General features: G+C 47.7%; 1 protein-coding gene across 1 annotated transcript in view; it reads right to left on the reverse strand.

The window, feature by feature from the left end:
* LOC125464790 (electrogenic aspartate/glutamate antiporter SLC25A13, mitochondrial) overlaps positions 1–24,825 on the reverse strand; it is a 197,609-nt gene extending 172,784 nt beyond the window's left edge. Inside the window, exon 1 of the mRNA XM_048557633.2 lies at positions 24,689–24,825. Within this exon, the coding sequence (XP_048413590.1) occupies positions 24,689–24,798 (110 nt within the window). The 5' untranslated portion in view covers positions 24,799–24,825. The remainder of the gene's footprint in view (positions 1–24,688) is intronic.
* Between the last annotated feature and the right edge of the window lie 2,270 nt (positions 24,826–27,095).

Below are 27,095 nucleotides of genomic sequence, written 5' to 3' on the forward strand. Positions count from 1 at the left end.
AAGAAAGGTGATTTGTTGTGCAGGGAAGGCTTTGAAACATAAGGTACCAAATCTGATCCACTGCAAGATCCTCACAATAATGCCGCAGCCAAACCAACTCTATTTATATTTAATTAGCTCTCTGAATTAGAGTCTGAAGACAATAAGCGACAGTTTTTAAAATGTTTTGTTTGTAGTTAAAGCTATTCTTGTCAAATTAATTCAATAAAATATGACTTTTCTAGCTAGTGTTTTCTCCATTTCTAAACGGCAACCACTTACATCAACACCAGCAATTCACATTTTATACTTGGTATTTAAGCCAGACCATGTTTTAGGAAGGGCTTTTTGAAGCTTCAAAGGTTGGTTTATGCACAGAAAATGTGGACATGTCCCTTCAAGTGAGACTACACAGATTAACTTTGCCAGAAGTCTTGCATAAAACCAGATTGTTTTGAGCACAGTGCACGCACAAGTAACCAGATTTGGTTCTCCTTTAGACTCCTCAGCTAAGTTCTATACAAAATTTCAGCTCCAACACTTTGTCAATTTTGACTCAATACAACGATAAATTTTCAGTTAATGCGCTTCTCTTCATTCACTGGCGTGTGGGCATCATGGAAAAAGTCTCTTTTGAAAAAAGACCCCATACAATTGGACTCTAAAATCTATCCTAGAACCGAAGGCAAACCTCAAAACTGCAAAGTTTTGTGTGGTACAATTTTATTACATAAAGTAGAAACAGAAGATGCAGAAATTGCTCTGCAAGTCATTTAGAATCTGTGAAAGGAGAAACAGTTAATATTTCAAGCCAATAATTTTCAGGGGAACAAATCAGCTGAGGTAGAGGGAGTAGTTGAACGGATAAGGAGTACTATGGACAGTAGTTAAAGTGAGTGATGTAGGCAGGAAAAATTGAGCTAGGGAAGTGAACAACTGTGCAAGAACAAGTAAAAATGAAATAAATACTTTGGAAGTGATCAAGGGTCAAGTAGTGAGACAGAAATGCACAGCTGTGTGATATTTATACATGAATGCTGGTGTTTTTCAACTTACTAAAACAATCTGTGTCTTCCAAAAGCTGCATTCTATTAATGAAATCTGCAAGTGTTAAACTTATTCTTAGTTGCTAATATCTATGAACTGAGACCTGCATTAAATAAAATTCCAGCTGGTCACCTGTGGAATTGTAATGGGCTTTCATTAAACTTCACATAAGCATCTACAATTTCAAAGTATTTTAGAACAAGCTTTTTAGACCAACAGCTGACTTTTACACAGGTAGTAATTTTTACAGATTAACATACATGCTTCTGGCCCAAAACTGGTTTTCCCAATTAAATAAGGTAAAAATCACAATAGTAAATATTAGATGTAAAACGAATCAAGTATTTTATAACATTACAAACTATATACATTTCACACAATACAACTGTATACACCACAATGAGTTAATTACAAAAAGTTTCACTTCAATAATCACTCTAGTTGCCCTTCGATACACAGAAAAATTCATTTCAACAGCCTGTTTTTATTACATCATGTGAATCTTCCTCATTTATAAAATCAATACCTGTCAATCAACTAGTAATCACAGAAAATGCTGTAAACTCTCAGCACATCTGGCAGCACCTGTGGGCAGCAGAGTTCTTGTTTAAGATCCCGTGACCCTTGTTCAGGAAAGTTCTGAACAGAGTTCTGAAGGGTCTCTGAAACCAAAAATGTTAACTCTGATTTCTCTCCACAGATGTGGCCAGACCTGCCAAGATTTTCGGTTTCTGTTTCAGATTTTCAGCACCTGCAGTTCTTCCGGGTTTTTTTTTCAACTAGTAATCATCCTCTGTGCCCCGAGTGCATTCAGTATTCCACATTTTAGAAGTAATTTTAAAAAATAGTGTGTTCATTCCACTTATCAATGACTCATTGATGCAATGTTACCAGTGAGTGAAGGTGCTACATATTTCTACCCTTAGCAGATACGTTTCTCATAGTCACACAGCACAAACCCTTCAGACCAACTAGTTCATACCAAACAGAATCCCAGACTAAACTAGTCCCACCTACTTGCTCCTGGCCCATAGCCCTCCAAACTTTTCCCATTCAAGTACTTACCAAATTATCTTTTAAACACTATAATTGGACCCACATACATTCCACCCTCAGGAAGTTCATTTCACACATGAGCGACCTTCTATGTAAATAAAAATTGCCCCTCATGACGTTTTAAAATCTCTCTCCTCTCAGCTTAAAAATGTGCCCCTAATCTTGAAAACACCCATCCTAGGGAAAAGACAAATACCATTAATTGTATTGAAATCCCTAATTATTTTATGAATTTCAATCAGGCCACCGCTCAAGTTCCAATGCTCCAGTGAAAAAAGTTCCAGTGTATCCAGTCTTTCTTTACGACTCAAAAGTTCCATACCTGGCAACCTCCTGGTAAGTCTCTTCTGAACGCTCTCCAGTTTAATAATATCTTTCATATAACTGGGTGACCAGAACTGGACACAGTTTTCCAGACGGGGCCTAAAAAATGTACTGTACAATCTCAGCATGACTTAGAGGCATACAGCTGTCTAATATGGAAACAGGCCCTTCAGTCCAACTTGACCATGCTGACCAGATATCCTACATTAACCTATTCCCATTTGCTACCACTTGGCTCAAACTCTTCTGAACCTTCCTATCCATATACACATCCAGATTCCTTTTGAATGCTGTAATTGCACTAATGTCTAACTGTGACAGCTCATTCCATAGATGCACCACCCTCTGTGTGAAAAAGTTGCACCTTAGGCCTCTTTTAAATCTTCCCCCTTTCAATTTAAACCTCTGTCCTCTAGTTTTGGACTCCACTACCATGAGGAAATGGACTTCCCAATTCCTATATTCAAAAGGACTGAGCAATGAAAGTAAGAGAGCCAAATGCCTCCTGAGCACGCAAACTTCAAAGGATTATGCACCTGAAACCCTAGGTCTCTCTGTTCTACAACACTACCTGATGCCTTACAATTAAAAGTCCCACTGTTGCTTGTTGCACCAAAATGCAATATCTTGCATTTATCCAGATTGAACTCTACGTGCCATTTTTCGGCCCATTGACTAATTTGATCATGTTCCAACTTCCCATATCTCCCATCTTTAGATAGTATCCTTGAGTTTTAGTTCTAAGCATATTCAAGAGCTGAACACCACCTATAAAAACAGCCCGGAATATCTGCCACTTCGTTGTTAGTTGGTCTCACATCACTATACAATCAATATACTTAAGTTTGAAAAAGTCTCAGATGAGCAGTTTTCCTTTGCGCAGTCGTCCTAGTCTCAAAGTCCACATTTCTGACAACCGCCTTCATCCCCCAGCCTTTGTGAACATGAATAACAATGCCTTCCTGAAATTTGTGATGTGGGGATGACAGTGTTGGATTGAGGTGGACAAGGTCAGAAATTACACACCAGGTTATAGTCCAACAGGTTTATTTGTAGTACTAACTCTGTCTCTCACTGACATCTGACAAAGGATTAAGGCTCTGAAAGCTTGTGTTTTCAAATAAAGCTGTTGGACCATAATCTGGTGTTGTGATTTCTGAATTTTTCTTGAAATTTCTCCGAGATCGAGCTTTGGTTTGAAACGTTACTATTGGTTTCAAATTTGTAGCAGACACTGAAATGTTGACTGTCTGAGAGTAGTGCAGTCTTGAATTGTTCCTTTTCATTTTGTACATTCTGTACTGTTCTCGAATTCAGAAATAGCACTTTTCTCACTGCCTGGACTCGAGGGCGTGTCTTATGAGGAATGGTTGAGGGAGCTAGGGCTTTTGTCACAGAAGCAAAGAAGGATGAGAGGTGACTTCATAGAGGTTTACAGGATGATGAGAGGCATAGATAGAGTGGATAGTCAGAGATTTTTTCCCAGGGTGGAAATGACTTTTACAAGGGAGCATAATTTTAAGATGATCGGAGGAAGGTATAGGGGAGATGTCAAAGGTAGGTTCTTCACACAGAGTGATGGGCGTGTGGAATGTGCTGTCGACAGTGGTAGCAGAGTCAGATACTTTAGAGACTTTTAAACAACTCCTGGATAGGCACGTGGAGGATAGTAAAATGTAGGGTATGCATGGTAGATTGATCTTACTAGGCTAATAGGTCGGCACAACATCGTGGGCTGAAGGGCCTGTTCTGTGCTGTACTGTTCTAGGTTTTATGTTCTCTTTGCTGAGGGCATTAAGTTAAATGGCACCACAGGTGATGGGTAATATAATTATGTTGCCAATGCTTATTAGCACATTCTGTTGCATTTTTCTGCAAATGAAGACATTTACTTGGTCCTCCTCTGCTAGCACATTTATTCTTCAGTAACTTCCCTAGTTTATTAGATTTCCTTCGCTAATTTTTAATTACTTTCCTGGGAACGTTACACTCTCTTGATGTTTCTATGAGTCTTTGAAGCAATTTCCCTGAAATTTGAACTGCATGCTTGTCATTCATTCTAAAACACATACTAATAAATCATGCAATATACATTGTTTGTTGACTGCTGCTAGAATGAGAACATGGAAATGCTAAACATTCCTGTGGACAAATAAAAAAAAACACTTATTACTGATAAGAAATTAATAATCAGAAATAACTTTGATCCTTGAAAACTAGATTTCACCTTGACACAATTAACTTTTACATGAGTATTTATGATATATTGAATTTTAACTATTACTGCAATTAAACTGAGAAAACCACAATGTTGGAATTGTTACACAGCAGCTCATTAGTGAATACAAAATATTATTGTAATCTGAAATAACAGTGCCATTCTGATAAACTTATTATCAAACCTAGAAAATTAGATATTTTCTCTCTCATCCTTTGAGATTAATAAGGACCTTAAAAATCAAAGTAATTTATCTCCTTACTGTCGCTCTATCAAGACATACAAAGACAGCAACAGAGTATACAGAGTAAATGAATTCTGTAAGATTCTTAACAACCACCTGTTCCACACGCTGCTCCAACATGGGACAGCACAGTGACTCAGTGGTTAGCACTGCTGCCTCAAAGCGCCAGGGACCCAGCTCGATTCCATCCTTAGGAGACTGTCTGTGTGGAATTTGCACATTTTCCTTGTGTCTATGTGAGTTCCCTCCAGGTGTTCCAGTTTCCTCCCACAGTCCAAAGATGTGCAGGTTAGGTGGAGCGGCCATGGTAAATTGCTCGTAGTGTGTAGGGACGTGTAGATTAGGTGGGTTATAGAGGGATGGGTTTGGATGGGATGCTCTGAGGTTCAGTGTGGACTTGTTGGATGGAAGGGCCTGTCACTGCAGGGGTTCTATGACTTGATGTACTATGCTAATGAAAGTGAATTGTATTCCTTCTCCTGATTGCAATATGTTACCCAGGGCTTTCCAAACTTTGGGTTGTGAACACCAGGGAATCACAAGCTAAAATTTTGGTGTAATAAGCTCTGAGGTAGCAATGGCTGTCATGGAGCTTTGACCAAGCACTAATAGCTACGTGGCCCCTCTAATTAATTAGAAACTTTTTTAAAATAGTGGTCGTGATCTAACTGGCCAATCTTTGATGCATGATACCTGCCTTGAAAAAATATTCAATGTAAAAGTAACTGCTGTTAACTTAAAAGCGCTGGATTAAACAATTTGCCCAATGCTGTCTATGGTCTCTCACCAGCAGTCTCCCTGCTCTCACCATGACACGTTCACAGTTTTCTCGTATCTACCACCTTCCATTCTCTCATGGGCCTCTCACGTGTCTTTCCCCTCCCATGCCCACACAGGCCTCTCACTCCATCACACGCCCTTCCACAATACGAGCATTGTCCCACATCACTCACCTTCCACTCCACACTAGATTCTTACCCCTTTACCTCCCCCCATAACTCCATACTCCACAGAACTCACCCCACGCCCACCATTTTGTGAATGCGTCTTCAATGAACAACTTCTAGCCACTGCACCACCAATCACGTGATACATAAGTAATGAGGATGTGGTGCAATCAGAATTTGTGCCTAATATTTGGATACTCTCGTTCACCTTTTACAAATACAAAATGTCATACATAATTACAGTCAGCAGTGATCCGAAATCTCCACCTGTGTACCTGAGCCCTTGGGGAAGAGATATTGCTCTGCATTATGGGTTTTTGCCAGGAATATGGCAGGATGACTGTTCCTGTCTTATGCAACCTAACAAGTTCCACTTCACTCACATTCTGTTATATAGCACAAAGTGCAAGCTGCAGAAGTTATCACTATGGAGCTCCTGTTTTCACCACACAGTCCCTACAAACACCAATCTCAATGATTCCCCACACAGTTTTTTTCCCCCGATACTCAAGATTTGTACCATGGCTAGTCAATACAATCTCACCATGAATGGAACAAGCAGCAATGGATCTCTTAAAATCCAGAAACAGCACAAGTCCATTTGATCCAACATGTCTATGCTAGCTAATTAAAACTATCCAGCCTAATTCTACTTCTTAGCTAATAGACTTGCAGGTGATAGAACTTCTAGTTTATATCTACGTACTTTCTAAATGAGATGAGAACTTTCTCCTCCACCACCCTTTCAGGCTGAGTTCCAGACCACTGCCAACTAAGTGAATAAATTTCAACTCCCCTTTACTTCTTCTAAATACTTTAACACTACGTATCTTTGCAAAAGCAAATAGGTCCTCCCTTTTCAATCCACCTAGACCCCTCATATTATTATAACCTCAATTAAATCTCTCCTCAGCTTTCTTAGTTCCAAAGAAGGCGGGTATAACCTATCCAATATTTCCCCATTGATAGAGTATTCATTTCTGACAAAATTCTTTTGTATCCTCACTGTCATATCTATTCTGTAAACTAGAAAATTGGATTTCCCTTAGGATTAATGTACCTCCCACAGAATGTAGAGATGAAGGGGAAGGTGTCATTGTCAGATTGAGGATTCCAAATCATCTGGAAAATCTTCCCAAAGGCACGAATAAACACTTGACGAGCCAATATCAGCCCTTGCAATGACTTGGGAAACATGTAACAGTCATTAGTGCATATGCCACATTGTTAAGCTTTTCCTTTACATCATCACAATGATCTGGACTCTCTCATGATCAATGCCTGAAGGCAGGATAATTACCCCTGTGGGCAGCTTCAATGCCAGAGAGGGACAGGACCACATCATGGGAGCAGATGCCTTTAGACAACAAGTAGTTGATAAAGGAAAATTCAAATGGAATCTGTTACCTCCGCTGTTTGTCAAGCATGACCTTTCCATTATCAATACCATGTTCCACTTGAACACATGCACAGTTGTAAGCCCTGGTATCCACTAAAATGTGCTTTTCAGATAAAAGAGGAAAAGGCTGGCAACAAGGCAACTTGTTTCACGAGATGAGTTAATTTCTAAACAGACCACTGCTTGATCCACACCGAGCTGAGTCTAACAATCCAGTCAAGGCATTGCAAATAAACTTGTCAGGCCTAGCTAAAGCTAAGTGTGACAATCAATAACCCTACTCATGCTTAGACCTTGCTTTATAACCTGACACGACCTGCAATTTGATGTTATACCTCCAGCTAGGCAGTTAACGACCTTCAAAACTTTTATACAATCCCTGGGAGACTGGAAGTGTGAGCACCATGGGAATGATGAAAACATCTCCCCTCTTCTCAAGCAAAAACAGCTCACATTTGCAAGTCTTCTATTAGCCTCAGTCAACAACGAAGCGTGGAGCCAATAAATATGCTAATCAAGTTCCAATATGCTTTAAGGGAAATAAATAATGATTGGCAAAACAAAAGCTGATGAAGTCCAACTTATAGCTGAGAGGCATAATTCACTTTTCTACCACGTGATTGGATACAACCTGTGCCTCTAAACCTAACAGTTAATGGAAATGAACAAACTACCGATATGGCAACTGTTAAATATAGACTAAGCACTTTACTGAGATCCTCAACAAAGATCATAACATCTCAGTAGATCCTTGGCATCAAATTCAGCAGGTATCTAAGAAATGAACTATTTTTTCCTTCAGCTAAAAAATTGAAAGTCACTCAAATCAAACAATGTAAAGTCTGGTACACATGGCATTTCAGAGATTCGGAAGTGTTGACAACAAACTCCCGTGGGCTTCAAGAGGCCAACATAGCCAGCAATAAAACAGAAAGAATTCAATAATGTCAAAGTAAGTTTTCACTCAATTTCAAGAAATCTATTAAACCACCAATATGTAGACTATCTTGTAGATGACATCTTCTCAAAATACGAGAAATCTTCTGGTCCTGGGCGAGGCAAGACAAACATCTAACAGAACTTAATTAGTCAAGAGTCCAAAATTCAAAATCTTGATGGCAGGATAAACTTTTGCAATCAAGTCGTCTGACCTAAAGACGTGGGTCAACCTTCCCAACTTGCAGGTGTTAGGAAGCCTATCTGCATCTCAAGAAAGCACAACTCAATGAAATTAAGCATTAAGTTCAACATTATCAAGAAATACATGCCTTTAGGTACTTGATAGTGTACAAGAGGCAGAGAACATCACAAAGACAGCAGTTTTACAGGATGGAGAAAGGCTCTTGGGTCCATTGTATCCAGGGCATCAAGCATCTATCTATTCTAATCCCATTTTTTAGTACATAGCCCAAAGCCTGTATGCTTGTGGAAGAAACTAGCATATTGTAGGAGGTTCGAGAAAAGTCAGTGTCAAAAAAGCAAAAAGACTACATGACACAGAATGTTAAAAGGAAGTGTCAACTCAGTGTTCAAACTCCCATGGTTCTCAGTAACTGCTGTCTCAGTAAAACCTAATTACACTTTTGTCGTAACATTTTGTTAAGTGCATGTTAACTAAACGCTAACTGAAGAATACAGCCTGTAGCTCAGGAAGATGATGAGATTTGTGGAGAACGCTGAGCTTTGGACAATGAGATCACTGTTATCTGTCGCGTCGACTAGTGTGTGTCTCTCTCTATAAAGATCCCGTAACGCTGCAATGCTGCAGAGTCTTCAGTATATAACCTTTGTTAGTACTGACTCTCTGTAATATCACGAATAAAACTGTATGAGAGATAATGGGAACTGCAGATGCTGGAGAATCCGAGATAACAAAATGTGGAGCAGGATGAACACAGCAGGCCAAACAGCACCTTAGGAACACAAAAGCTGACTTTTTTTGCTGAGGGTCGAGGCCCGAAACATCAGCTTTTGTGCTCCGAAGATGTTGCTTAGCCTGCTGTGTTCATTCTGCTCCACACTTTGTTATCACGATTCAAATGTTCTCTTTAACTTGAAGTCTGACAGCTGCAGTCTGTTTATTTGCATATCAGAACAAATTCTCGAACAATGCTTTCAAGTTTCAACTGCTATATAGCTCAAATGTCTTCAGAATTCCCGCGCCTTGCACACTTTTAGGCAGGGTGTTCCAGATACCCAACATCATCTTCAAAAATAGATTTTGCCTTAAATCCATTTTAAACCACCTGCACTTTGCCTTAATAGTATTCCCTGGTGCATGCCCGCTTTATGAAAGGAAAATCTTTTCTCCAATCTACCATATCTATGCCTCTCGTAACTTTGTACACCTGAATTAGGTTCCCCCAACTCCTCAGCTTTCTCCACTCTAAGGAAACCATCACCAGCCTATCCAGTCTCTAGGCATGTACCTGGGAATCCTGACCTCTTCCGGACATTGGAGTAATTAGATGCTGCTTTGAATTTACAGTGATATGGCTTTAAATTATGGTGGGATTGATTTGTGCTGCAGGATCTCCAAGTGGAGTGAAAGTGATAAAGGGGAGGAGGGTGGTTGTGCTCATTGTCACATTGCAGCCAAAGCAGCAAAGTAGATGGAGGTCAGAAGGGAAAGCAGAAGGACTTCAAGGCAAGTGTGCCACTATGAAAGAAACCAGAGCAACAGCCAAGATAAGGGTGAAAAGAGCTGAAAATAGCAGCATGTTTGCCTTTGGCGAGTTTTGAGAAGATTTGTAGCTCAGGTTGAGTTTCTGGATGTGAGTTTGCTCGCTGAGCTGGAAGGTTAGTTTTCAGACGTTTCGTCACTTTATTTGAAAAAAACATACTTTATTCGTGAGATGTACAAAAAATAAAACATATTTACACGCATACCCAGTCATGCAAGCCTCTCCGGGTTACCCAGGGGGTACATACACCAACTAAAGGAAAAAAACAAAGAAGGAAAAAAAAAGCAAAGAAAACACCCCGGCAGTCGTCACCCCGCACAGTCCCAGTTGGCCCCCTGACCAGTTGAGGAATGCGCCAGCTGGGCCCAGTTACCAGATAGGGCCCTTTTTTCCATTCTGGACGAGGGGTTTCATACGGTGGTCTTTCTCCACCGCGCCCTGGCAGCGGCTGCCCCAAGCTTTAGCGCGTCCCTCAGCACGTAGTCCTGGACCTTGGAGTGCGCCAGTCTGCAACACTCGGTCGGGGTCAGTTCTTTCAGCTGGCAGACCAGCAAGTTGCGGGCTGACCAAAGAGCCTCTTTCACCGCAGTGATGGTCCTCCAGGCGCAGTTGATGTTGATCTCGGTCTGCGTCCCCGGAAACAGCCCGTACAGCACGGAGTCCCGTGTGATGGAGCTGCTCGGGACGAACCTCGACAAATACCACTGCATCCCCCTCCAGACCTCCTGCCCACAGGCACACTCCAGAAGGAGGTGATCGACAGTCTCGTCCCCCCCGCAGCCACCTCGAGGGCAGCGTGCGGTGGCGCAGAGATTCCGGGCATGCATAAAGGATCTCACTGGCAGAGCCCCTCTCACCGCCAGCCAAGCAATGTCCTTGTGCTTGTTTGAAAGTTCTGGCAATGAGGCATTCTACCAAATGACTTTGGCAGTCTGCGTGGGGAACCACACGACGGGAACCACCCTCTCCTTTACCCGAAGGGTCCCGAGGATACAACGTACTGACCACTGCCTGACGGCCTTGTGATCAAAGGTGTTTCCTTTCAAAAATTTCTCCACGAAGGACGGGTGGTACGGAACGGTCCAACTACTCGGAGCGTTCCGCGGCAACGAGGCCAGGCCCATCCTTCGCAACACCGGGGACAGGTAGAACCTCAGTAAGTAGTGGCACTTGGTGTTTGCATACTGAGGATCCACGCACAGCTTGATGCAGCCGCACACAAAGGTAGCCGTCAGGGCGAGGGTGGCGTTCAGAACGCCCTTTCCCCCATTTTCCAGGTCTTTGTACATGGTGCCCTGCGGGCCCGGTCCGTCCTCGACCCCCAAAATGAAGTGGAAGATTGCCCGGGTGACCGCAGCAGCGCAGGTCCAGGGAATAGGCCAGGCCTGCGCCACATATAACAGTACCGAAAGCCCTGCACACCTGACAACCAGGTTCTTACCCGCGATGGAGGGGGACCGGAGCGTCCACCTGCCCAGCTTCTGCTTCAATTTGGTGATACGCTCCTCCCAAGTCTTAGTGCATGCCCCAACTCCACCAAACCAAACATCCAGCACCTTCAGGTAGTCTGTCCTGACGGTGAAGGGGATGAAGGAGTGGTCGTCCCAGCTCCCGAAGAACATGACCTCGCTCTTACCCCTATGGACTTTGGCATCCGAGGCCAGTTCAAACTGGCCGCAGATGTCCAACAGCCTACTCACCGACCGACGATGGGTGCAGAAGACGGCGACATCATCCATGTACAGGGAGGTCTTGACCTGAAGGCCTCCGCTGCCTGGGATAGTCACGCCCTTCAGGCTCACGTCCTTCCTGATGGATGCGGCAAAGGGCTCCACACAGCACACGAACAAGGCAGGAGAGAGCGGGCAGCCCTGCCTGACTCCAGATCTAACAGGAAAACTGTCTGATTCCCACCCGTTGATCGAGACTGCGCTAACGATGTTGGCGTAGAGCAGCCGGATCCAATTGCGGATGCCCTCCCCGAACCCCAATTTGGACAGGACGTCCCTCATGTAAGCATGAGAGACCCTGTCGAAGGCCTTCTCCTGGTCCAGGCTGACGAGGCAGGTGTCCACCCTCCTGTCCTGCACGTAGGCGATCGTATCCATGATGAGCGCAAGGCTCTCAGCGATCTTCCTGCCCGGCACATCACAGGTTTGGTCAGGGTGAATCACTGACTCCAGGACCGACCTGGGCCTTGGCCAGGATTTTGTAGGCCAGGTTCAAAAGTGAAATGGGACGCCAATTCTTAATTTCTTCCCTCTCCCCCCTCCTCTTGTAATTGAGGGCGATGATGCCCTTCCTCATTGACTTGAACATTTCCCCTGCCCGAAGCGCACTATCGTACACCTCCAGCAGGTCCTGGCCGACCAGGCCCCACAGAGCGGAATACAGCTCGACCGGTAAGCCGTGGCTTCCGGGAGTCCTATTCCTCTCCAAGGACTTGAGGGCTCTGGTCAGCTCGGCCAGGGATATCGGCCGGTCCAGCCACTCCCTCGTGCCGTCATCTAAGACCTCTGTGATAGACGACAGGAACGACTCGGAGGCCGTGCTGTCCATGAGCTTCGCGTCGTACAGTCCGGCATAGAAGGATCTGCTGATCCTCAAAATGTCGGGCTGAGACGACGTCACCGAGCCGTCATCCTCCTTCAGCCGGCTAAGCACAGAGCTCTCTTTGTGCACCTTCTCAAAGAAGAAACGCGAGCAGGTTTCGTCCTGCTCCACGGAGCGGACCCTGGACCGGAAGATTATCCGGGAGGCCTCCGCGGCGAAGAGCGAGGCTTGCTGGCCCCTCACCTCATGGAGGTCCTCCGTGACATCGACCCCCATCAACTGCAGAAGGAGCAGGTTCTGCACCCTTTTCTGGAGTCGCGACAGCTTTCCCCGCCTCTCTCTCGCCTTCTGAACACCCTTGAGAACAAAGAACCTCTTGATGTTCTCCTTCACCGTCTCCCACCAGTCGCCCGGAGACTCAAAGAGGGGTTTCACCGTTCTCCAACCGGCGTACTCCCTCTTAAGCTCCTTGACGTTCGCTGGGGTCAACAGAGTCATGTTGAACTTCCACGTCCCCTTGCCGGCCGGCTGGTCGTCCTGTAAGTGACAGTCGGCCAGCAGGAGGCAGTGGTCAGAGAAGAACACCGGCTCGACGCCGGTGGACCTGACCGACAATGCCCGTCACACAAACAGGAAGTCTATCCTTGAGCGGATAGACCCATCTGGCCGCGACCAGATGTACCTCCGCTGCGCTCCGTCTGCAGGGGTGCTGAAGACGTCGAGCAGCTTAGCGTCCTTCACCGTGCCCATCAGGAATCTGGACGTGACGTCCAGTTGACTCCCCCCACCCGCTGTCCCCACGCCGGATCTTCCATCTGCATCGAAGATGCAGTTGAAGTCTCCGCCTAGGATGACCGGCCTGGACGTAGCCAGCAGGGGTGGAAGCCGCTGCAGGACTGCCAACCGCTCACTCCGTACCGCTGGGGCGTACACGTTGATCAGCCTCAGGGGAACGTTCCTGTAGGTGATGTCAGCCACTAGGAGGCGCCCCCCCACCACCTCCTGAACTTGAGAGATGGTGAAGTTGTGCTCCCGCAGCAGAATAGCCAGGCCCGAGGAGCGACAGTCGTTACCCCCCGACCAGATCGAAGGCCCACAGGTCCAGGCGCCGGACCATTTCCCGTACCTGCCGAGGTGTGGTATCCCACACTCCTGCAGAAACAGGAGGTCCGCCTCGATGATGGTCAGGTAGGCCAACGTGGATACACATCTTGCGGTGGACCTGACACTGCGCACATTAATGCTCGCAACTCGTACCCCCATTGTGGGCAGTGACCGCAGTACCCTCCCCAAGTCCAAGGTCCAGCCCCTCCATCTGTCCCTTCATGCCCATTGCCCGGGCCAACTGCTGGACACTCTCCAGGCTCAGGAAACCGTCCGTGCTGCCTTCCGGGTGGCATTCCCCCGTCAGGGGTGCGGACGCAGGAGGGTCCGGCTCCGGGTCAGGCTGGGGATGCGCTGTTTCCTCCTTCCCACCTGGAAGTTCCGAGGGGCCCTTCAGTGCCCCAGCAGCACTTGACTGGGTGTCGGAGGGAGCCTCAGGACGTCTCCCGTCACCTGGAAGCGGGGTGCTGCTTTCCTTCTCCATCGAGATCTTTAACTTCTGCTTCGGGCGGGCCCTCTCCGAATCCCCCTCGTCAGAGGAGCTCTTATAGCTCCCCTGTAGCTGCCTCTTCCCGCCTGACGGCTGCGGTTCCTGGGCCCGTCGACGCACCTTCCTGCTTGCTTTCCGGACCGTTGTCCACTCCCCTGGGTCGTCTGTCGCCGCCTCCATCGACCGTGGGTTGTCGGGGTCGGGGGGGGGAGCAGAGCCTGCAGGGGTACTTTGCTGGCCTCGGGCCCATCCTGCGGGGCTGGGCCCTTCTGCACGACCTGGCCCTCCTGCACATTAGTGGGGTCCTTGCTGGGCCCTGGTGCCTTCCTCTCCCCCGGGGGGGGGGGGCAGGCCCCGCATTGCCCCTGCCGGCGACCTGGGCGTAGGTGGTCCCCCGCTGCGGGCATGCCCTATAGAGGTGGCCCGCTTCCCCGCAAAGGTTGCAGCTTTTCTCTTGTGGGCAATCCTTTGCAAGGTGTCCGTCCTCCCTGCAGTTCCTGCAGATGGTGGCTTTGCAGTCGGCCGCCACGTGACCTGACCTACCACAGGCATGGCAGACTTTAGGTTACCCTGCATAGGTCAAGGTAGCCCTTGGTCCCGCTGATCGTGAAGCTGGACGGTGGGTGTACGACATTCCCATCCGCGCCCGTCCTCAGCGTCACCTTGACTGCCTCTTACTCGTCCAGATGCCAAAGGGGTCCATGATGTCAGTTAGGTCCCCTTCCACCTTCACGTACCTTCCAAGGAAGGTCAGGACATCAACTGCTGGCACATGCAGGTTGTACAATCACCATACAGCTCCTCTGCGCTGGCATCACAAACAGCGGGACAGCGGTCAATACAGAGAGGAGGCCCTCACCTCCTTTCTCCTTGAAAACCTCCAGGAAGCACTCGCAAAGCTTGGCACTCCTGAAGGTCACATCGTAAAAACCTCCTCCGGGGAAATCCTGCAGGCAGTAAATGTCCACAGCAGCGAACCCACACCAGTCCAACAGGACCCTCTTCATGAAGAAGGTGCGGTCCACAGGTGCACCTTCATCCACCTACTTTACGAAAACATGGATGGTGTTCCGGACCCCCTGACCTGGGGCACGAGCACTTGCCGCAGCCATCGTTGCAGGTTGGCTGCTCCCCTGAACCAGCGTTAGGCCAAAGCCAGCATTAAGATCCACCGGTTGCAAGGGTGCACTGCCAACCCGATGTCCTCCTTTCACCTCCAAGACAGCACTCTCCTCCTCTCGGTCCACAAGAGAGTGGGTCTTTATTTTGTTCCGCATGTAAGCTGGTTCACTGAGCTTGAAGGTGTGTTCCCAGATGTTTTGTCACCATTCTAGGTAACATCAACAGTGAGCCTCCAGTGAAGCACTGGTGTTAGGTCCCGCTTTCTATTTATCTGTTTCGGTTTCCTTGGGTTGGTGATGTCATTTCCTGCATTGGTGATGTCATTTCCTGTTCTTTTTCTCAGAAGATGTTAGATTGGCTCCAAATCAATGTGTTTGTTGATGGAGTTCTGGTTGGAATGCCATGCCTCTAGAAATTTCTAGAAGCCGGTGTACACATGTACAACCCGCATGTGCCAGCAGCTGATGTCCTGACCTTCCTTGGAAGGTATGAGAAGGTGGAAATGGACTTAACCAACATCATGGACCCCTTCGGGATCTGGACCAGTAAGAGACAGGTCAGGGTGACGCTGAGGACGGGCGTGGACGGGAACATTGTACGCCCACCATCCAGCTTAGCGATCAGCGGGAGCAAGGGCTACCTGACCTATGCAGGGCAACCTAAAGTCTGCCATGCCTGTGGTAGGTCAGGTCACGTGGTGGCCGACTGCAAAGCCACGATCTGCAGGAACTGCAGGGAGGAGGGACACCTTGCAAAGGATTGCCCAAAAGAAAAAAGCTGCAACCTTTGCGGGGAAGCGGGCCACCTCTATAGGGCATGCCTGCAGCGGGGGACCAGGCACCGCAACCATCAGGCGGGAAGAGCTCTTCTGACGAGGGGGATTCGGAGGAGGCCGGGCCAAAGCAGAAGCTAAAGATCTCAAGGGAGAAGGAAAGCAGCACCCTGAGTCCAGGTGACAGGAGGCATCCTGAGGCTCCCTCCAACACCCAGCCACGCACCGCTGGGGCCCTGGAGGACCCCCACCCCCACCGACCGAACTTTCAGGCGGGAAGGAGGAAACAGCTTGTCCCAGCCTGAAACAGAGCCGGACTCTGCTGCCTCCGTACCCCCGATGGGGAGATGCCACCCCGAAGGCAGCATGGATGGTTTCCTGAGCCCGACCAGTGTCCGGCAGTTCGCCCGGGCAATGGGCATGAAGGGACAGATGGAGGGGCTGGACCTTGGACTTGGGGAGGGTCCTGCGGTCACTGCCCACAATGGGGGTACGCGTTGCGAGCGTTAATATGCACAGCGTCAAGTCCACTGCAAGATGTGTGTCCACGTTGGCCTTCCTGACCACTGTCAAGGCAGACCTCCTGTTTCTGCAGCAGTGCGGGATACCACACCTCAGCAGGTAGGAGAAATGGTCGGGCGCCTGGACCTGTGGGCCTTCGATCTGGTCGCTCCTCGGGCCTGGCTATTTTGCTGCGGGGGTACAACTTCACCATCTCTCAAGTTCAGGAGGTGGTGGGGGGGGCGCCTCCTAGTGGCTGAAGTCACCTACAGGAACGTTCCCCTGAGGCTGGTCAACGTGTACGCCCCAACGGTACGGAGTGAGCGGTTGGCTGTCCTGCAGCGGCTTCCACCCCTGCTGGCTACGTCCAGGCCGGTCATCCTAGGCGGAGACTTCAACTGCATCATTGATGCAGTTGGAAGATCCGGCGTGGGGACAGCAGGTGGGGGGAGTCAACTGGACGTCACGTCCAGATTCCTGATGGGCACGGTGAAGGACGCCAAGCTGCTCGACGTCTTCAGCACCCCTGCAGACGGAGCGCAGTGGAGGTACACCTGGTCGCGGCCAGACGGGTCTATCCGCTCAAGGATAGACTTCCTGTTTGTGTGACGGGCATTGTCGGTCAGGTCCACCGGCGTCGAGCCGGTGTTCTTCTCTGACCACTGCCTCCTGCTGGCCGACTGTCACTTACAGGACGACCAGCCGGCCGGCAAAGGGACGTGGAAGCTCAACACGACTCTGTTGACCCCAGAGAACATCGAGGAGCTTAAGAGGGAATGCGTCGGTTGGAGAACCGTGAAACCCCTCTTTGAGTCTCCGGGCAACTGGTGGGAGACGGTGAAGGAGAACATCAAGATGTTCTTTGTCCTCAAGGGTGTTCGGGAGGCGAGAGAGAGGCGGGGAAAGCTGTTGCGACTCCAGAAAAGGATGCAGAACCTGCTCCTTCTGCAGTCGATGGGGGTCGATGTCACAGAGGACCTCCGCGAGGTGAGGGGCCAGCAAGCCTCGATCTTCGCCGCGGAGGCCTCCAGGATAATCTTCCGGTCCAGGGTCTGCTCCATGGAGCAGGACGAGACTGCTTGCGTTTCTTCTTTCAGAAGGTGCACAAAGAGAGCTCTGTGCTTAGCCGGCTGAAGGAGGACGATGGCTCGGTGACGTCATCTCGGCCCGATATCTTGAGGATTAGCAGATCCTTCTATGCCGGACTGTACAACGCGAAGCCCACGGACAGCACGGCCTCCGAATCATTCCTGTCGTCTATCACGGAGGTCTTAGACGACGGCACGAGGGAGTGGCTGGACCGGCCGATATCCCTGGCCGAGCTGACCAGAGCCCTCAAGTCCTTGGAGAGGAATAAGACTCCTAGGAGCGATGGCTTACCGGTCGAGCTGTATTCCGCTCTGTGGGACCTGGTCGGCCAGGACCTGCTGGAGGTGTACGATAGTGTGCTTCAGGCAGGGGAAATATGCAAGTCCATGAGGAAGGGCATCATCACCCTCATTTACAAGAGGAAGGAGGAGAGGGAAGAAATTAAGAATTGACGTCGCATTTCATTATTGAACTTGGACTACAAAATCCTGTCCAAGGTCATAGTCAACCGGGTCAGGTCTGTCCTGGAGTCGGTGATTCACCCTGACCAAACCTGTGCCATGCCAGGCAGGAAGATCGCCGAGAGCCTTGCGCTCATCAGGGATACAATCGCCAACGTGCAGGACAGGAGGGTGGACACCTGCCTCGTCAGCCTGGACCAGGAGAAGGCCTTCGACAGGGTCTCTCATGCTCACATGAGCGACGTCGTCTCCAAATTGGGGTTTGGGGAGGGCATCTGCAATTGGATCCGGCTGCTCTACACCAACACCGTTAGCGCAGTCTCGATCAACAGGTGGGAATCGGACAGTTTTCTCATCAGATCTGGAGTCAGGCAGGGCTGTCCACTCTCTCCTGCCTTGTTCGTGTGCTGTATGGAGCCCTTCGCCGCATCCATCAGGAAGGACGTGAGTCTGAAGGGCGTGACTATCCCAGGCAGCGGAGGCCTTCAGGTCAAGACCTCCTTGTACATGGACGACGTCGCCGTCTTCTGCACCCATCGTCGGTCAGTGAGTAGGCTGTTGGACATCTGCGGCTAGTTTGATTATCAGGGAGGATTAATCTGGTCAACCACCGAAGTCACGTGAACAGGTCTTGTTCAGAGGTTTTGCCACTAAAAGAATTCTTGATAAAGCCACACACTTCTACACTGTTGTGTACCCAGAGTCAGGTCACATTCTGGACCAAAAAATCCAAGAAGGAAGAAGTTCTACAACCAACAGGTACAATTTTAAAGGGAATGCAATATTAGAGATCTGTGAGTATCTCAGAATCATACAGCGCTGAAGAGGTCCTTGGGCCCATTCAATCTGCAGTGACACATGTGAAACACCTAACAGTCAACCTTATCCCATTTACCAGCACTTGGCTCATAGCCTTGAATGTTACGACATGCCAAGTACTCATCAGGTACCTTGTCAATAAAAAAGGAATGTGGAGCACCCGCCTCTACCACCGTTCAAGGCAGAGCATTCCAGACTGTCACTACCTTCTTCACGTTCACTATCAACCTGTGTTTCCTAATTACTGACCCTTCAACTAAGGGAAATAGCTGCTCCTTATCCATTTTGTCTATACACCTCGATATGAGATAGGGTGAATGCACACAAATCTTTAAAGACGGCAAGACAAAGAATATTGATTACTCTTTACTGTCACATACATTCAAATTAAACTGCACTGAGAAGTGTGTACTGTCATTCGTACATAAGTGCCATTCACAGAACAAAATAAAGAAAGGTAACTTAAAGACAGTCCAACTTTCCTTCTTCACTGCTACACCATTGCTGGAGTCCCACTCCCGGCTTTCCAGCCAAGGCTATGCTGTTGAAGGCGTCTTGCTGCTCTGGACTACACCAGTCCACACCATGCTACTGTTGAGGGCCTACTCCATATGAAAAACAAGAGCCCTGCTCCAGACCTCACAGGCTGACCAACCAACTCAGCCATCACCTCCAAAAAATGATGCTGGAGCCCACTGAAGCTGCCTTCCACTAAAGAACTCTCTCAGCCACCTAAGATAATAAAATGTGAGGCTGGATGAACACAGCAGGCCAAGCAGCATCTCAGGAGCACAAAAGCTGACGTTTCGGGCCTAGACCCTTCATCAGAGAGGGGGATGGGGTGAGGGGTCTGGAATAAATAGGGAGAGAGGGGGAGGCGGACAGAAGATGGACAGAAAAGAAGATAGGTGGAGAGAGTATAGGTGGGGAGGTAGGGAGGGGATAGGTCAGTCCAGGGAAGACGGACAGGTCAAGGAGGTGGGATGAGGTTAGTAGGTAGATGGGGCTGCGGCTTGGGGAGGGAGGAAGGGATGGGTGAGAGGAAGAACAGGTTAGGGAGGCAGAGACAGGTTGGACTGGTTTTGGGATGCAGTGGGTGGAGGGGAAGAGCTGGGCTGGTTGTGTGGTGCATTGGGGGGAGGGGACGAACTGGGCTGGTTTAGGGATGCAGTTGGGGAAGGGGAGATTTTGAAACTGGTGAAGTCCACATTGATACCATTAGGCTGCAGGGTTCCCAGGCGGAATATGAGTTGCTGTTCCTGCAACCTTCGGGTGGCATCATTGTGGCACTGCAGGAGGCCCATGATGGACATGTCATCAAGAGAATGGGAGGGGGAGTGGAAATGGTTTGCGACTGGGAGGTGCAGTTGTTTGTTGCGAACTGAGCGGAGGTGTTCTGCAAAGCGGTCTCCAAGCCTCCGCTTGGTTTCCCCAATGTAGAGGACGCCACACCGGGTACAGTGGATGCAGTATACCACATTGGCAGATGTGCAGGTGAACCTCTGCTTAATGTGGAATGTCATCTTGGGGCCTGGGATAAGGGTGAGGGAGGAGGTGTGGGGGCAAGTGTAGCATTTCCTGCTGTTGCAGGGGAAGGTGCCGGGTGTGGTGGGGTTGGAGGGCAGTGTGGAGCAAACAAGGGAGTCACGGAGAGTGGTCTCTCCGGAAAGCAGACAGGGGTGGGGATGGAAAAATGTCTTGGGTGGTGGGGTCGGATTGTAGATGGCGGAAGTGTCGGAGGATGATGCGTTGTATCCGGAGGTTGGTGGGGTGGTGTGTGAGAACGAGGGGGATCCTCTTTCGGCGGTTGTGGCGGGGGGCGGGGTGTGAGGGATGTGTTGCGGGAAATGCGGGAGACGTGGTCAAGGGCGTTCTCGATCACTGTGGGGGGAAAAGTTGCAGTCCTTAAAGAACTTGGACATCTGGGATGTGCGGGAGTGGAATGTCTTATCGTGGGAGCAGATGCGGCGGAGGCAGAGGAATTGGGAATAGGGGATGGAATTTTTGCAGGAGGGTGGGTGGGAGGAGCTGTATTCTAGGTAGTTGTGGGAGTCGGTGGGCTTGAAATGGACATCAGTTACTAGCTGGTTGTCTGAGATGGAGACTGAGGTGTCCAGGAAGGTGAGGGATGTGCTGGAGATGGCCCAGGTGAACTGAAGGTTGGGGTGGAAGGTGTTGGTGAAGTGGATTAACTGTTCGAGCTGCTCTGGGGAGCAAGAGGCGGCGCCGATACAGTCATCAATGTACCGGAGGAAGAGGTGGGGTTTGGGGCCTGTGTAGGTGCGGAAGAGGGACTGTTCCACGTAACCTGCAACGAGGCAGGCATAGCTGGGGCCCATGCGGGTGCCCATGGCCACCCCCTTAGTCTGTAGGAAGTGGGAGGAGTCAAGCTGGGAGTCCGCCTGGGAACCCTGCAGCCTAATGGTATCAATGTGGGCTTCACCAGTTTCAAAATCTCCCCTTCCCCAACTGCATCCCTAAACCAGCCCAGTTCGTCCCCTCCCCCCAATGCACCACACAACCGGCCCAGCTCATCCCCTCCACCTACTGCATCCCAAAACCAGTCCAACCTGTCTCTGCCTCCCTAACCTGTTCTTCCTCTCACCCGTCCCTTCCTCCCACCCCAAGCCGCACCCCCATTTACCTACTAACCTCATCCCACCTCCTCGACCTGTCCGTCTTCCCTGGACTGACCTATCTCCTCCCTACGTATACTCTCTCCACCTATCTTCTTTTCTCTCCATCTTCGGTCCGCCTCCCCCTCTCTCCCTCTTTATTCCAGAACCCTCACCCCATCCCCCTCTCTGATGAAGGGTCTAGGCCCGAAACGTCAGCTTTTGTGCTCCTGAGATGCTGCTTGGCCTGCTGTGTTCATCCAGCCTCACATTTTATTATCTTGGGTTCTCCAGCATCTGCAGTTCCTATTATCTCTCTCTCTCTCAACCACTTAGTGCTCCAGGACTTGACCCCATGATGCCCTTGGTACGTGGCCTCACTGTCATTCCGTGGACGCGGCTCCTCTGCTGCTCCAGGACATGGCCCTTTGGCCCGTCCGAGGACTCGGTCCCTCCGGGACTCATCCAACCCACATCCGATTGACCAATACCGCACCAGCCTGCACTCACTCCAATGCCACTGCAGGGCATGGCCCACATGCTCAGCTCCCACTCGGTCACCAGAGGCGAATCCTTCCTTCAGAGTTAAATACTAGGAGTTAAGAATAGCTAAAGATTGTAGGGGTGGGGGAGGGAGTAATACTACAAATGGGAGAGGGGAGCAAAAGAAAAAAAAAAGAAAAGAATGGAAAATGAAAAGGAACCCAGTGAGCAGAGAAGCTCCGACTGTAGCATCTTACACTGCTGCCATCTTGCTTGAGAAGAGTATTCAAAAAAAATTACATTTTCAACTTTATTTATACAGGAATACAATACAAAAACAAGAACGTTGTGCTAAACCTTAATAAATTATTGGTTCAGGTAAGCCTGCATAATGTTTCATAGTTGTTTGGTTGCACAAAACGTGTATATTGCTCAAAAAAGGAATTTACCAAAGCTTTTCATATTGTATGCCTTCAAGACAGTCTGTAAAAAATAAAGTAAAGCAAAAACAACATTTTTACTGTATGAGATAACAAGGTGTAGAGCTGGATGAATACAGCAGGCCAAGCAGCATCATGCAGCTGCTTGGCCTGCTGTGTTCATCCAGCTCTACACCTTGTTATCTCGGATTCTCCTGCATCTACTATCTCCGAACCAATTTTTACTGTATGAGTAGAGTTGTTAGCAAATGGACTCTGATAAAAGTGTTGCCACATAGAATGCATAAAATTTCATGACTGCTGACAGTTAGCTTTGTTTAAATTTACAGGAGTTGACTCTGACTGGTGAAGGCGTTGCCCTGTAAATACGCTAAGAAATGTTGTCACCTGTTCTATTGATTTGGAACAGGTGGAATGTGTGTACATGTTCTGTCTGTGAAGAACAGGACCCTTTGTATTTATACATGTCGATTCCAACACACACAAAATGTGCCACACTGTCAGCTGAAATGCCAACCTTAAGCTGACTGTCTACATAGTTCTTAACGTATTCTGGATTATGTGGCAAATGCTGCCCAATCAAATCTAGTGTTGGATACTATCATTCAAGTTATCTAAGCATGGGCTGCATGTGTACAGTCAGTGCACTGCCCTTTCTAAGCAAAGAAAGGAGTCTGTTATTTGATATGATCTGCCAAAATTCAGGGCAATATGGTCTACAGACCTTGCATCACAACAGCAGTGAAATTAACCCTAAACACATTAGTCGTTTGTGTGTTAAGCACAATATCCTTTGGCTTGACGACAGCATCTTGGTATTAGCAGGCACCACTTGAGATGCTACTGCATGATAAAAGCATGAAACAATTTCATTTGTTGCTCAAACTTCTGAGGTACTTGAATTGCCTTTTCAGGATATTCCATGATAGACTGAGCACTTTTCAGGACCTAAAGTAACAGCACTAGGTCTGATCATGAAATCACCTTGGGGTAGCCATTAGCCTGCAGGATGTTGTTGATGTGTCCCATTTCAGAATCAAGCTTGCGAAGTCAGCAAATGGCTTGGACCGTTTTTGATCAATTTTGCAGTGCATGCGTAGCTGTAGGAATTTCACTGCATCCACTGACCAGCGATCACAGGCTTGCAACAAACAATAAATCGAGAATAAAAATAAAGCTGCTGGAAAAGCTCAACAGGTCTGGCAGCATCTGTGAAGGAGAAAAGAGAGTTAACGTATGAAGGGTCACTGGACTTGCTTTTCCAGCAACTTTGTTTTTGTTCCTGATTTACAGCATCCGCAGTTCTTTTGGTTTTTAATTTTAAAAAAAAAATCGAGAATCCCTGGCCAATTTCTCAGATAGGCCATGAAGGAAAGACAGCTCACTTGACTACTCCTTTCCAAAGGTGAGTTTGAGTACAGGATTGGTATAATTCACTAGAGCTACCAAACAGCTGACTCTGCTTTGCACTAGAGAATAGGAGACATAATGCACATAATGCCAGACAGCAGTTGCAGTAAAAGACAGAAAGCAAGTTGCACAAATACTTGGAAGCAGAGGAAGGTACAAGACTATGCAGAAGGTCCAGGCAATGGGATTAGTTTTAGGATGTCTCAGCAAGAAAAAAAAAAGTGGTTGAGTGCATTTCTTCTCAGCTGCAGGATTCCTAGAAGCTTTTCATAAAAGGATAAAAAAAAAATCTGAATGATGTTACAGGTCCAAGACTTATAATTTTCTTAGAACTGTTTCTTTATTTTAAGAAGGATCCTGAATAAAGTATATTGAGATCACTCCAACCTCTGCCAGATTTTCTTAAGCTGAAGTAAGAGTCCCAGGCCAAGACTTCGGGAACATTAAGTGCCAGTTAGGGTTAAGATTGCTGGTCTGAGTAACCAAACTGGGCAGTTTAAGGATACTCAGAAGTAACTTGCAAAGGACACTAGAAAACTTGCCTTGCTGTAACAAGGATTAAAGAACCAACCGTAAAGCCAGAAACAGCACAAGACTCATTGAGTCATACCTACATACATACCGACTGAGAGTATAGCGTAGCATACAGATCATACAGTATTACGAGCTGAATTAATTATATAATGTGGAACTGCTTTTTCTGTAGTTTGGTATGCTGGTTGTTTGTTATATAATATTTAAATGGTGATGCTTTCAGTTTGTTACAGTAATATTTTAACATGTGAAATCCTGACGTACAATTCTTTTTGTTGATTACTGGGAAATTCATACCTCTTTACAAGTTATCCATCTACACAGGGATGGTAATGATGAACATATCAATATATATTAAGAGCAGCAGTACGGTATTTGCCAGAAGGAATATGCTTACCCAGTTTTTGACTGATTCACCGCACCTACAAGTAACTTCACTGTCTCAGGATTAGATTCCATGCCATTACGTAAATTCAAAAATCTTCTGACAAAGTCATCAGGTGACATGTATCGTTCCCCATTCTTCTCAATAGTCGCATACTGAAAAAAAGTCATAACACATGGCATTACATATTGAGGCTTTAACTTCTAAAGTCATTCTAATTTCTATATTTCCATATTACAGTTTTTATACACTCCTTCCTTGCACATTTTTCACTACAGTTCAGGGATAGTTGGTACTGGAGAATCTTAGGTAACAAGATGTAGAAATGGATGAACACAGCAGGCCAAGCAGCATCAGAGGAGCAGGAAAGCTGACATTTATCAGATTTCACTACGGTTGTTTGTTTTACCTATCATCATATGCGAGTTATCACTGTCAAGGCCAGTATTAGCAGCTCATCCACAATCGCTTTCAAGAAAGTCGTAATGTGTATGAACTGCCTTCTTGAATTACTGCAGTTTATTTGGTGCAGATACACCCACACAGCTGTTCAGAAGAGAAGTCCAGGATTTTTGATCCAGAAACAGTGAAATTAATCCAAATCAGGATGGTCAGTGGTTTGGAATGTTCAGGTGGTATTGGCCCTATGTATCTGCTGTCTTTGTTTTTTATCCTAGAGGTTCCAAAATCTCAGGTGAATTAGCAAATAAATAATCTGACTACAAGAGCAACTCAGAGGTCAAGAACGGTGAGTAACCCACCTCCTCACTCCCACAAAGTCTGGAAACCATCTCATCCATTCGCAGTCACTTGCTGACGAGGATAACTCTCTTCCACTCTCAGGGCAAGTCCACTGGTAGCTGTACAGACTGATGTGGCTAATGCAAGCTCTGTTATACTAGGGACAGAAAGATAGTCACAGGAAGGAGTAAGGTGGGGCATTGGTGTGGCAGCATACTCAATTCCCCAGTTTCCACTTTCACCTGAAGACAAATCTCGAAGCACTCAACGCCATCCTTGATGCTCCTTCTCCACTTTGTATGATCTTGGGCCAAAGATTCCCAGATGCTTATGAGAATGCTGCACTTTGCCAGTGAGCTTATCACTGAAGCGCTCCTCTGTCTACCTGGGACTCACCAGCTGTTTCAAAGCTGAGAGTACAGCACCGGCGTCAGTCATGCTGACAATGTGCCCAGCTCACTGTAGCCGATCAAGAGTGGTCAATGCCACAATGCTGGTGATGTTGGCCTCATCGAGGATGCTAATGTTGGTGCGTCTTTCTTCCCAACAGATTTGCAGGATCTTGCGCAGCCAGTGTTGGTGGTACTGCTCCAGCGCCTTGAGGTGTCTGCTGTAGACAGTCCACATGCCAGAGCCATATAGGATGACAGAAACCATCACAGCTCTGTAAACCACGATCTTGGTGTTTGATCTGACGCTGACGTCCCCAAACATCTTTTCCTCAGGTAGCTGAGGGCTATGCTAGCATGCCGAAGGTGGTGCTGGATCTCTTCCTCAACAGCTACTTTGGCTGACAGGACACTGCTAAGGTACTGGAAGTGATTAACATTCTCTAATGTCTCCCTGTGAACTCTGATGTGTGGGGGTTTTGATCAACAATACCGGGCCAGGTTGGTTGAAGACCTTGTTTTGAGATGTTCAGGGGGAGACTGATGTTCTCATATGCCTCCATAAAAAGGTGCCGACGATCACCTGAAGTACATCTTCTGAGATTCCACATACACAAACATCATCTGTGTACTGCAGCTCAATGACACTGACTGGGATGACTGGTTCTGGCTTGAAAGCAGTGGCCATTTAATAACTTCCCTCAGGTTCTGTAAGTTAGCTCAACTCCAGCAGGGAGCTTGTTGGCAGAGAGGTGAAGCAACGCAGTGAGTTAGATCGAGAACAGTGTTGGGTGATGATGCAGCCTGTTTGACACCAGTCGAAACGAATAATGGATGGGTAGTGGAGCCATTTTTCATTACCACAACTTCCTTATCATCATAGGGCAGGTGAAAGATGATGGCCAACATCATGGTTCAAACAAAGCGGAGAAAGACACTCCATAATGCATCGTGACTGACTGTGTCACAAGCCTCTGTAAGGTCAAAGAAGGCCATATACAGATGTAAGTTCTTTTCTCTGCATCTGTCCTGCACCTGTCGCATGGTGAAAATCATCTGTTGTGCCCCTCCGTGGCCAAAAGCCACACTCTCAGGGCTCTGTCATCAATCTGAGCAACCTTGCACAGTGCAGGAGGGCATGCCAGGAACAGCACCAGGTACACCGGAGGATGAGGTATCAACCTAGTGGAGCCAACAAACAGGACTATTTGCATGCCAAATAGCGAATGCAGCAAGAGACAGACACAGTTAAGCAATCCCACAACCTTCAGATCAGAAGTAAGCTCTGC

Source organism: Stegostoma tigrinum, chromosome 2, assembly GCF_030684315.1.
Source record: "Stegostoma tigrinum isolate sSteTig4 chromosome 2, sSteTig4.hap1, whole genome shotgun sequence".
NCBI lineage: Eukaryota > Metazoa > Chordata > Chondrichthyes > Orectolobiformes > Stegostomatidae > Stegostoma > Stegostoma tigrinum.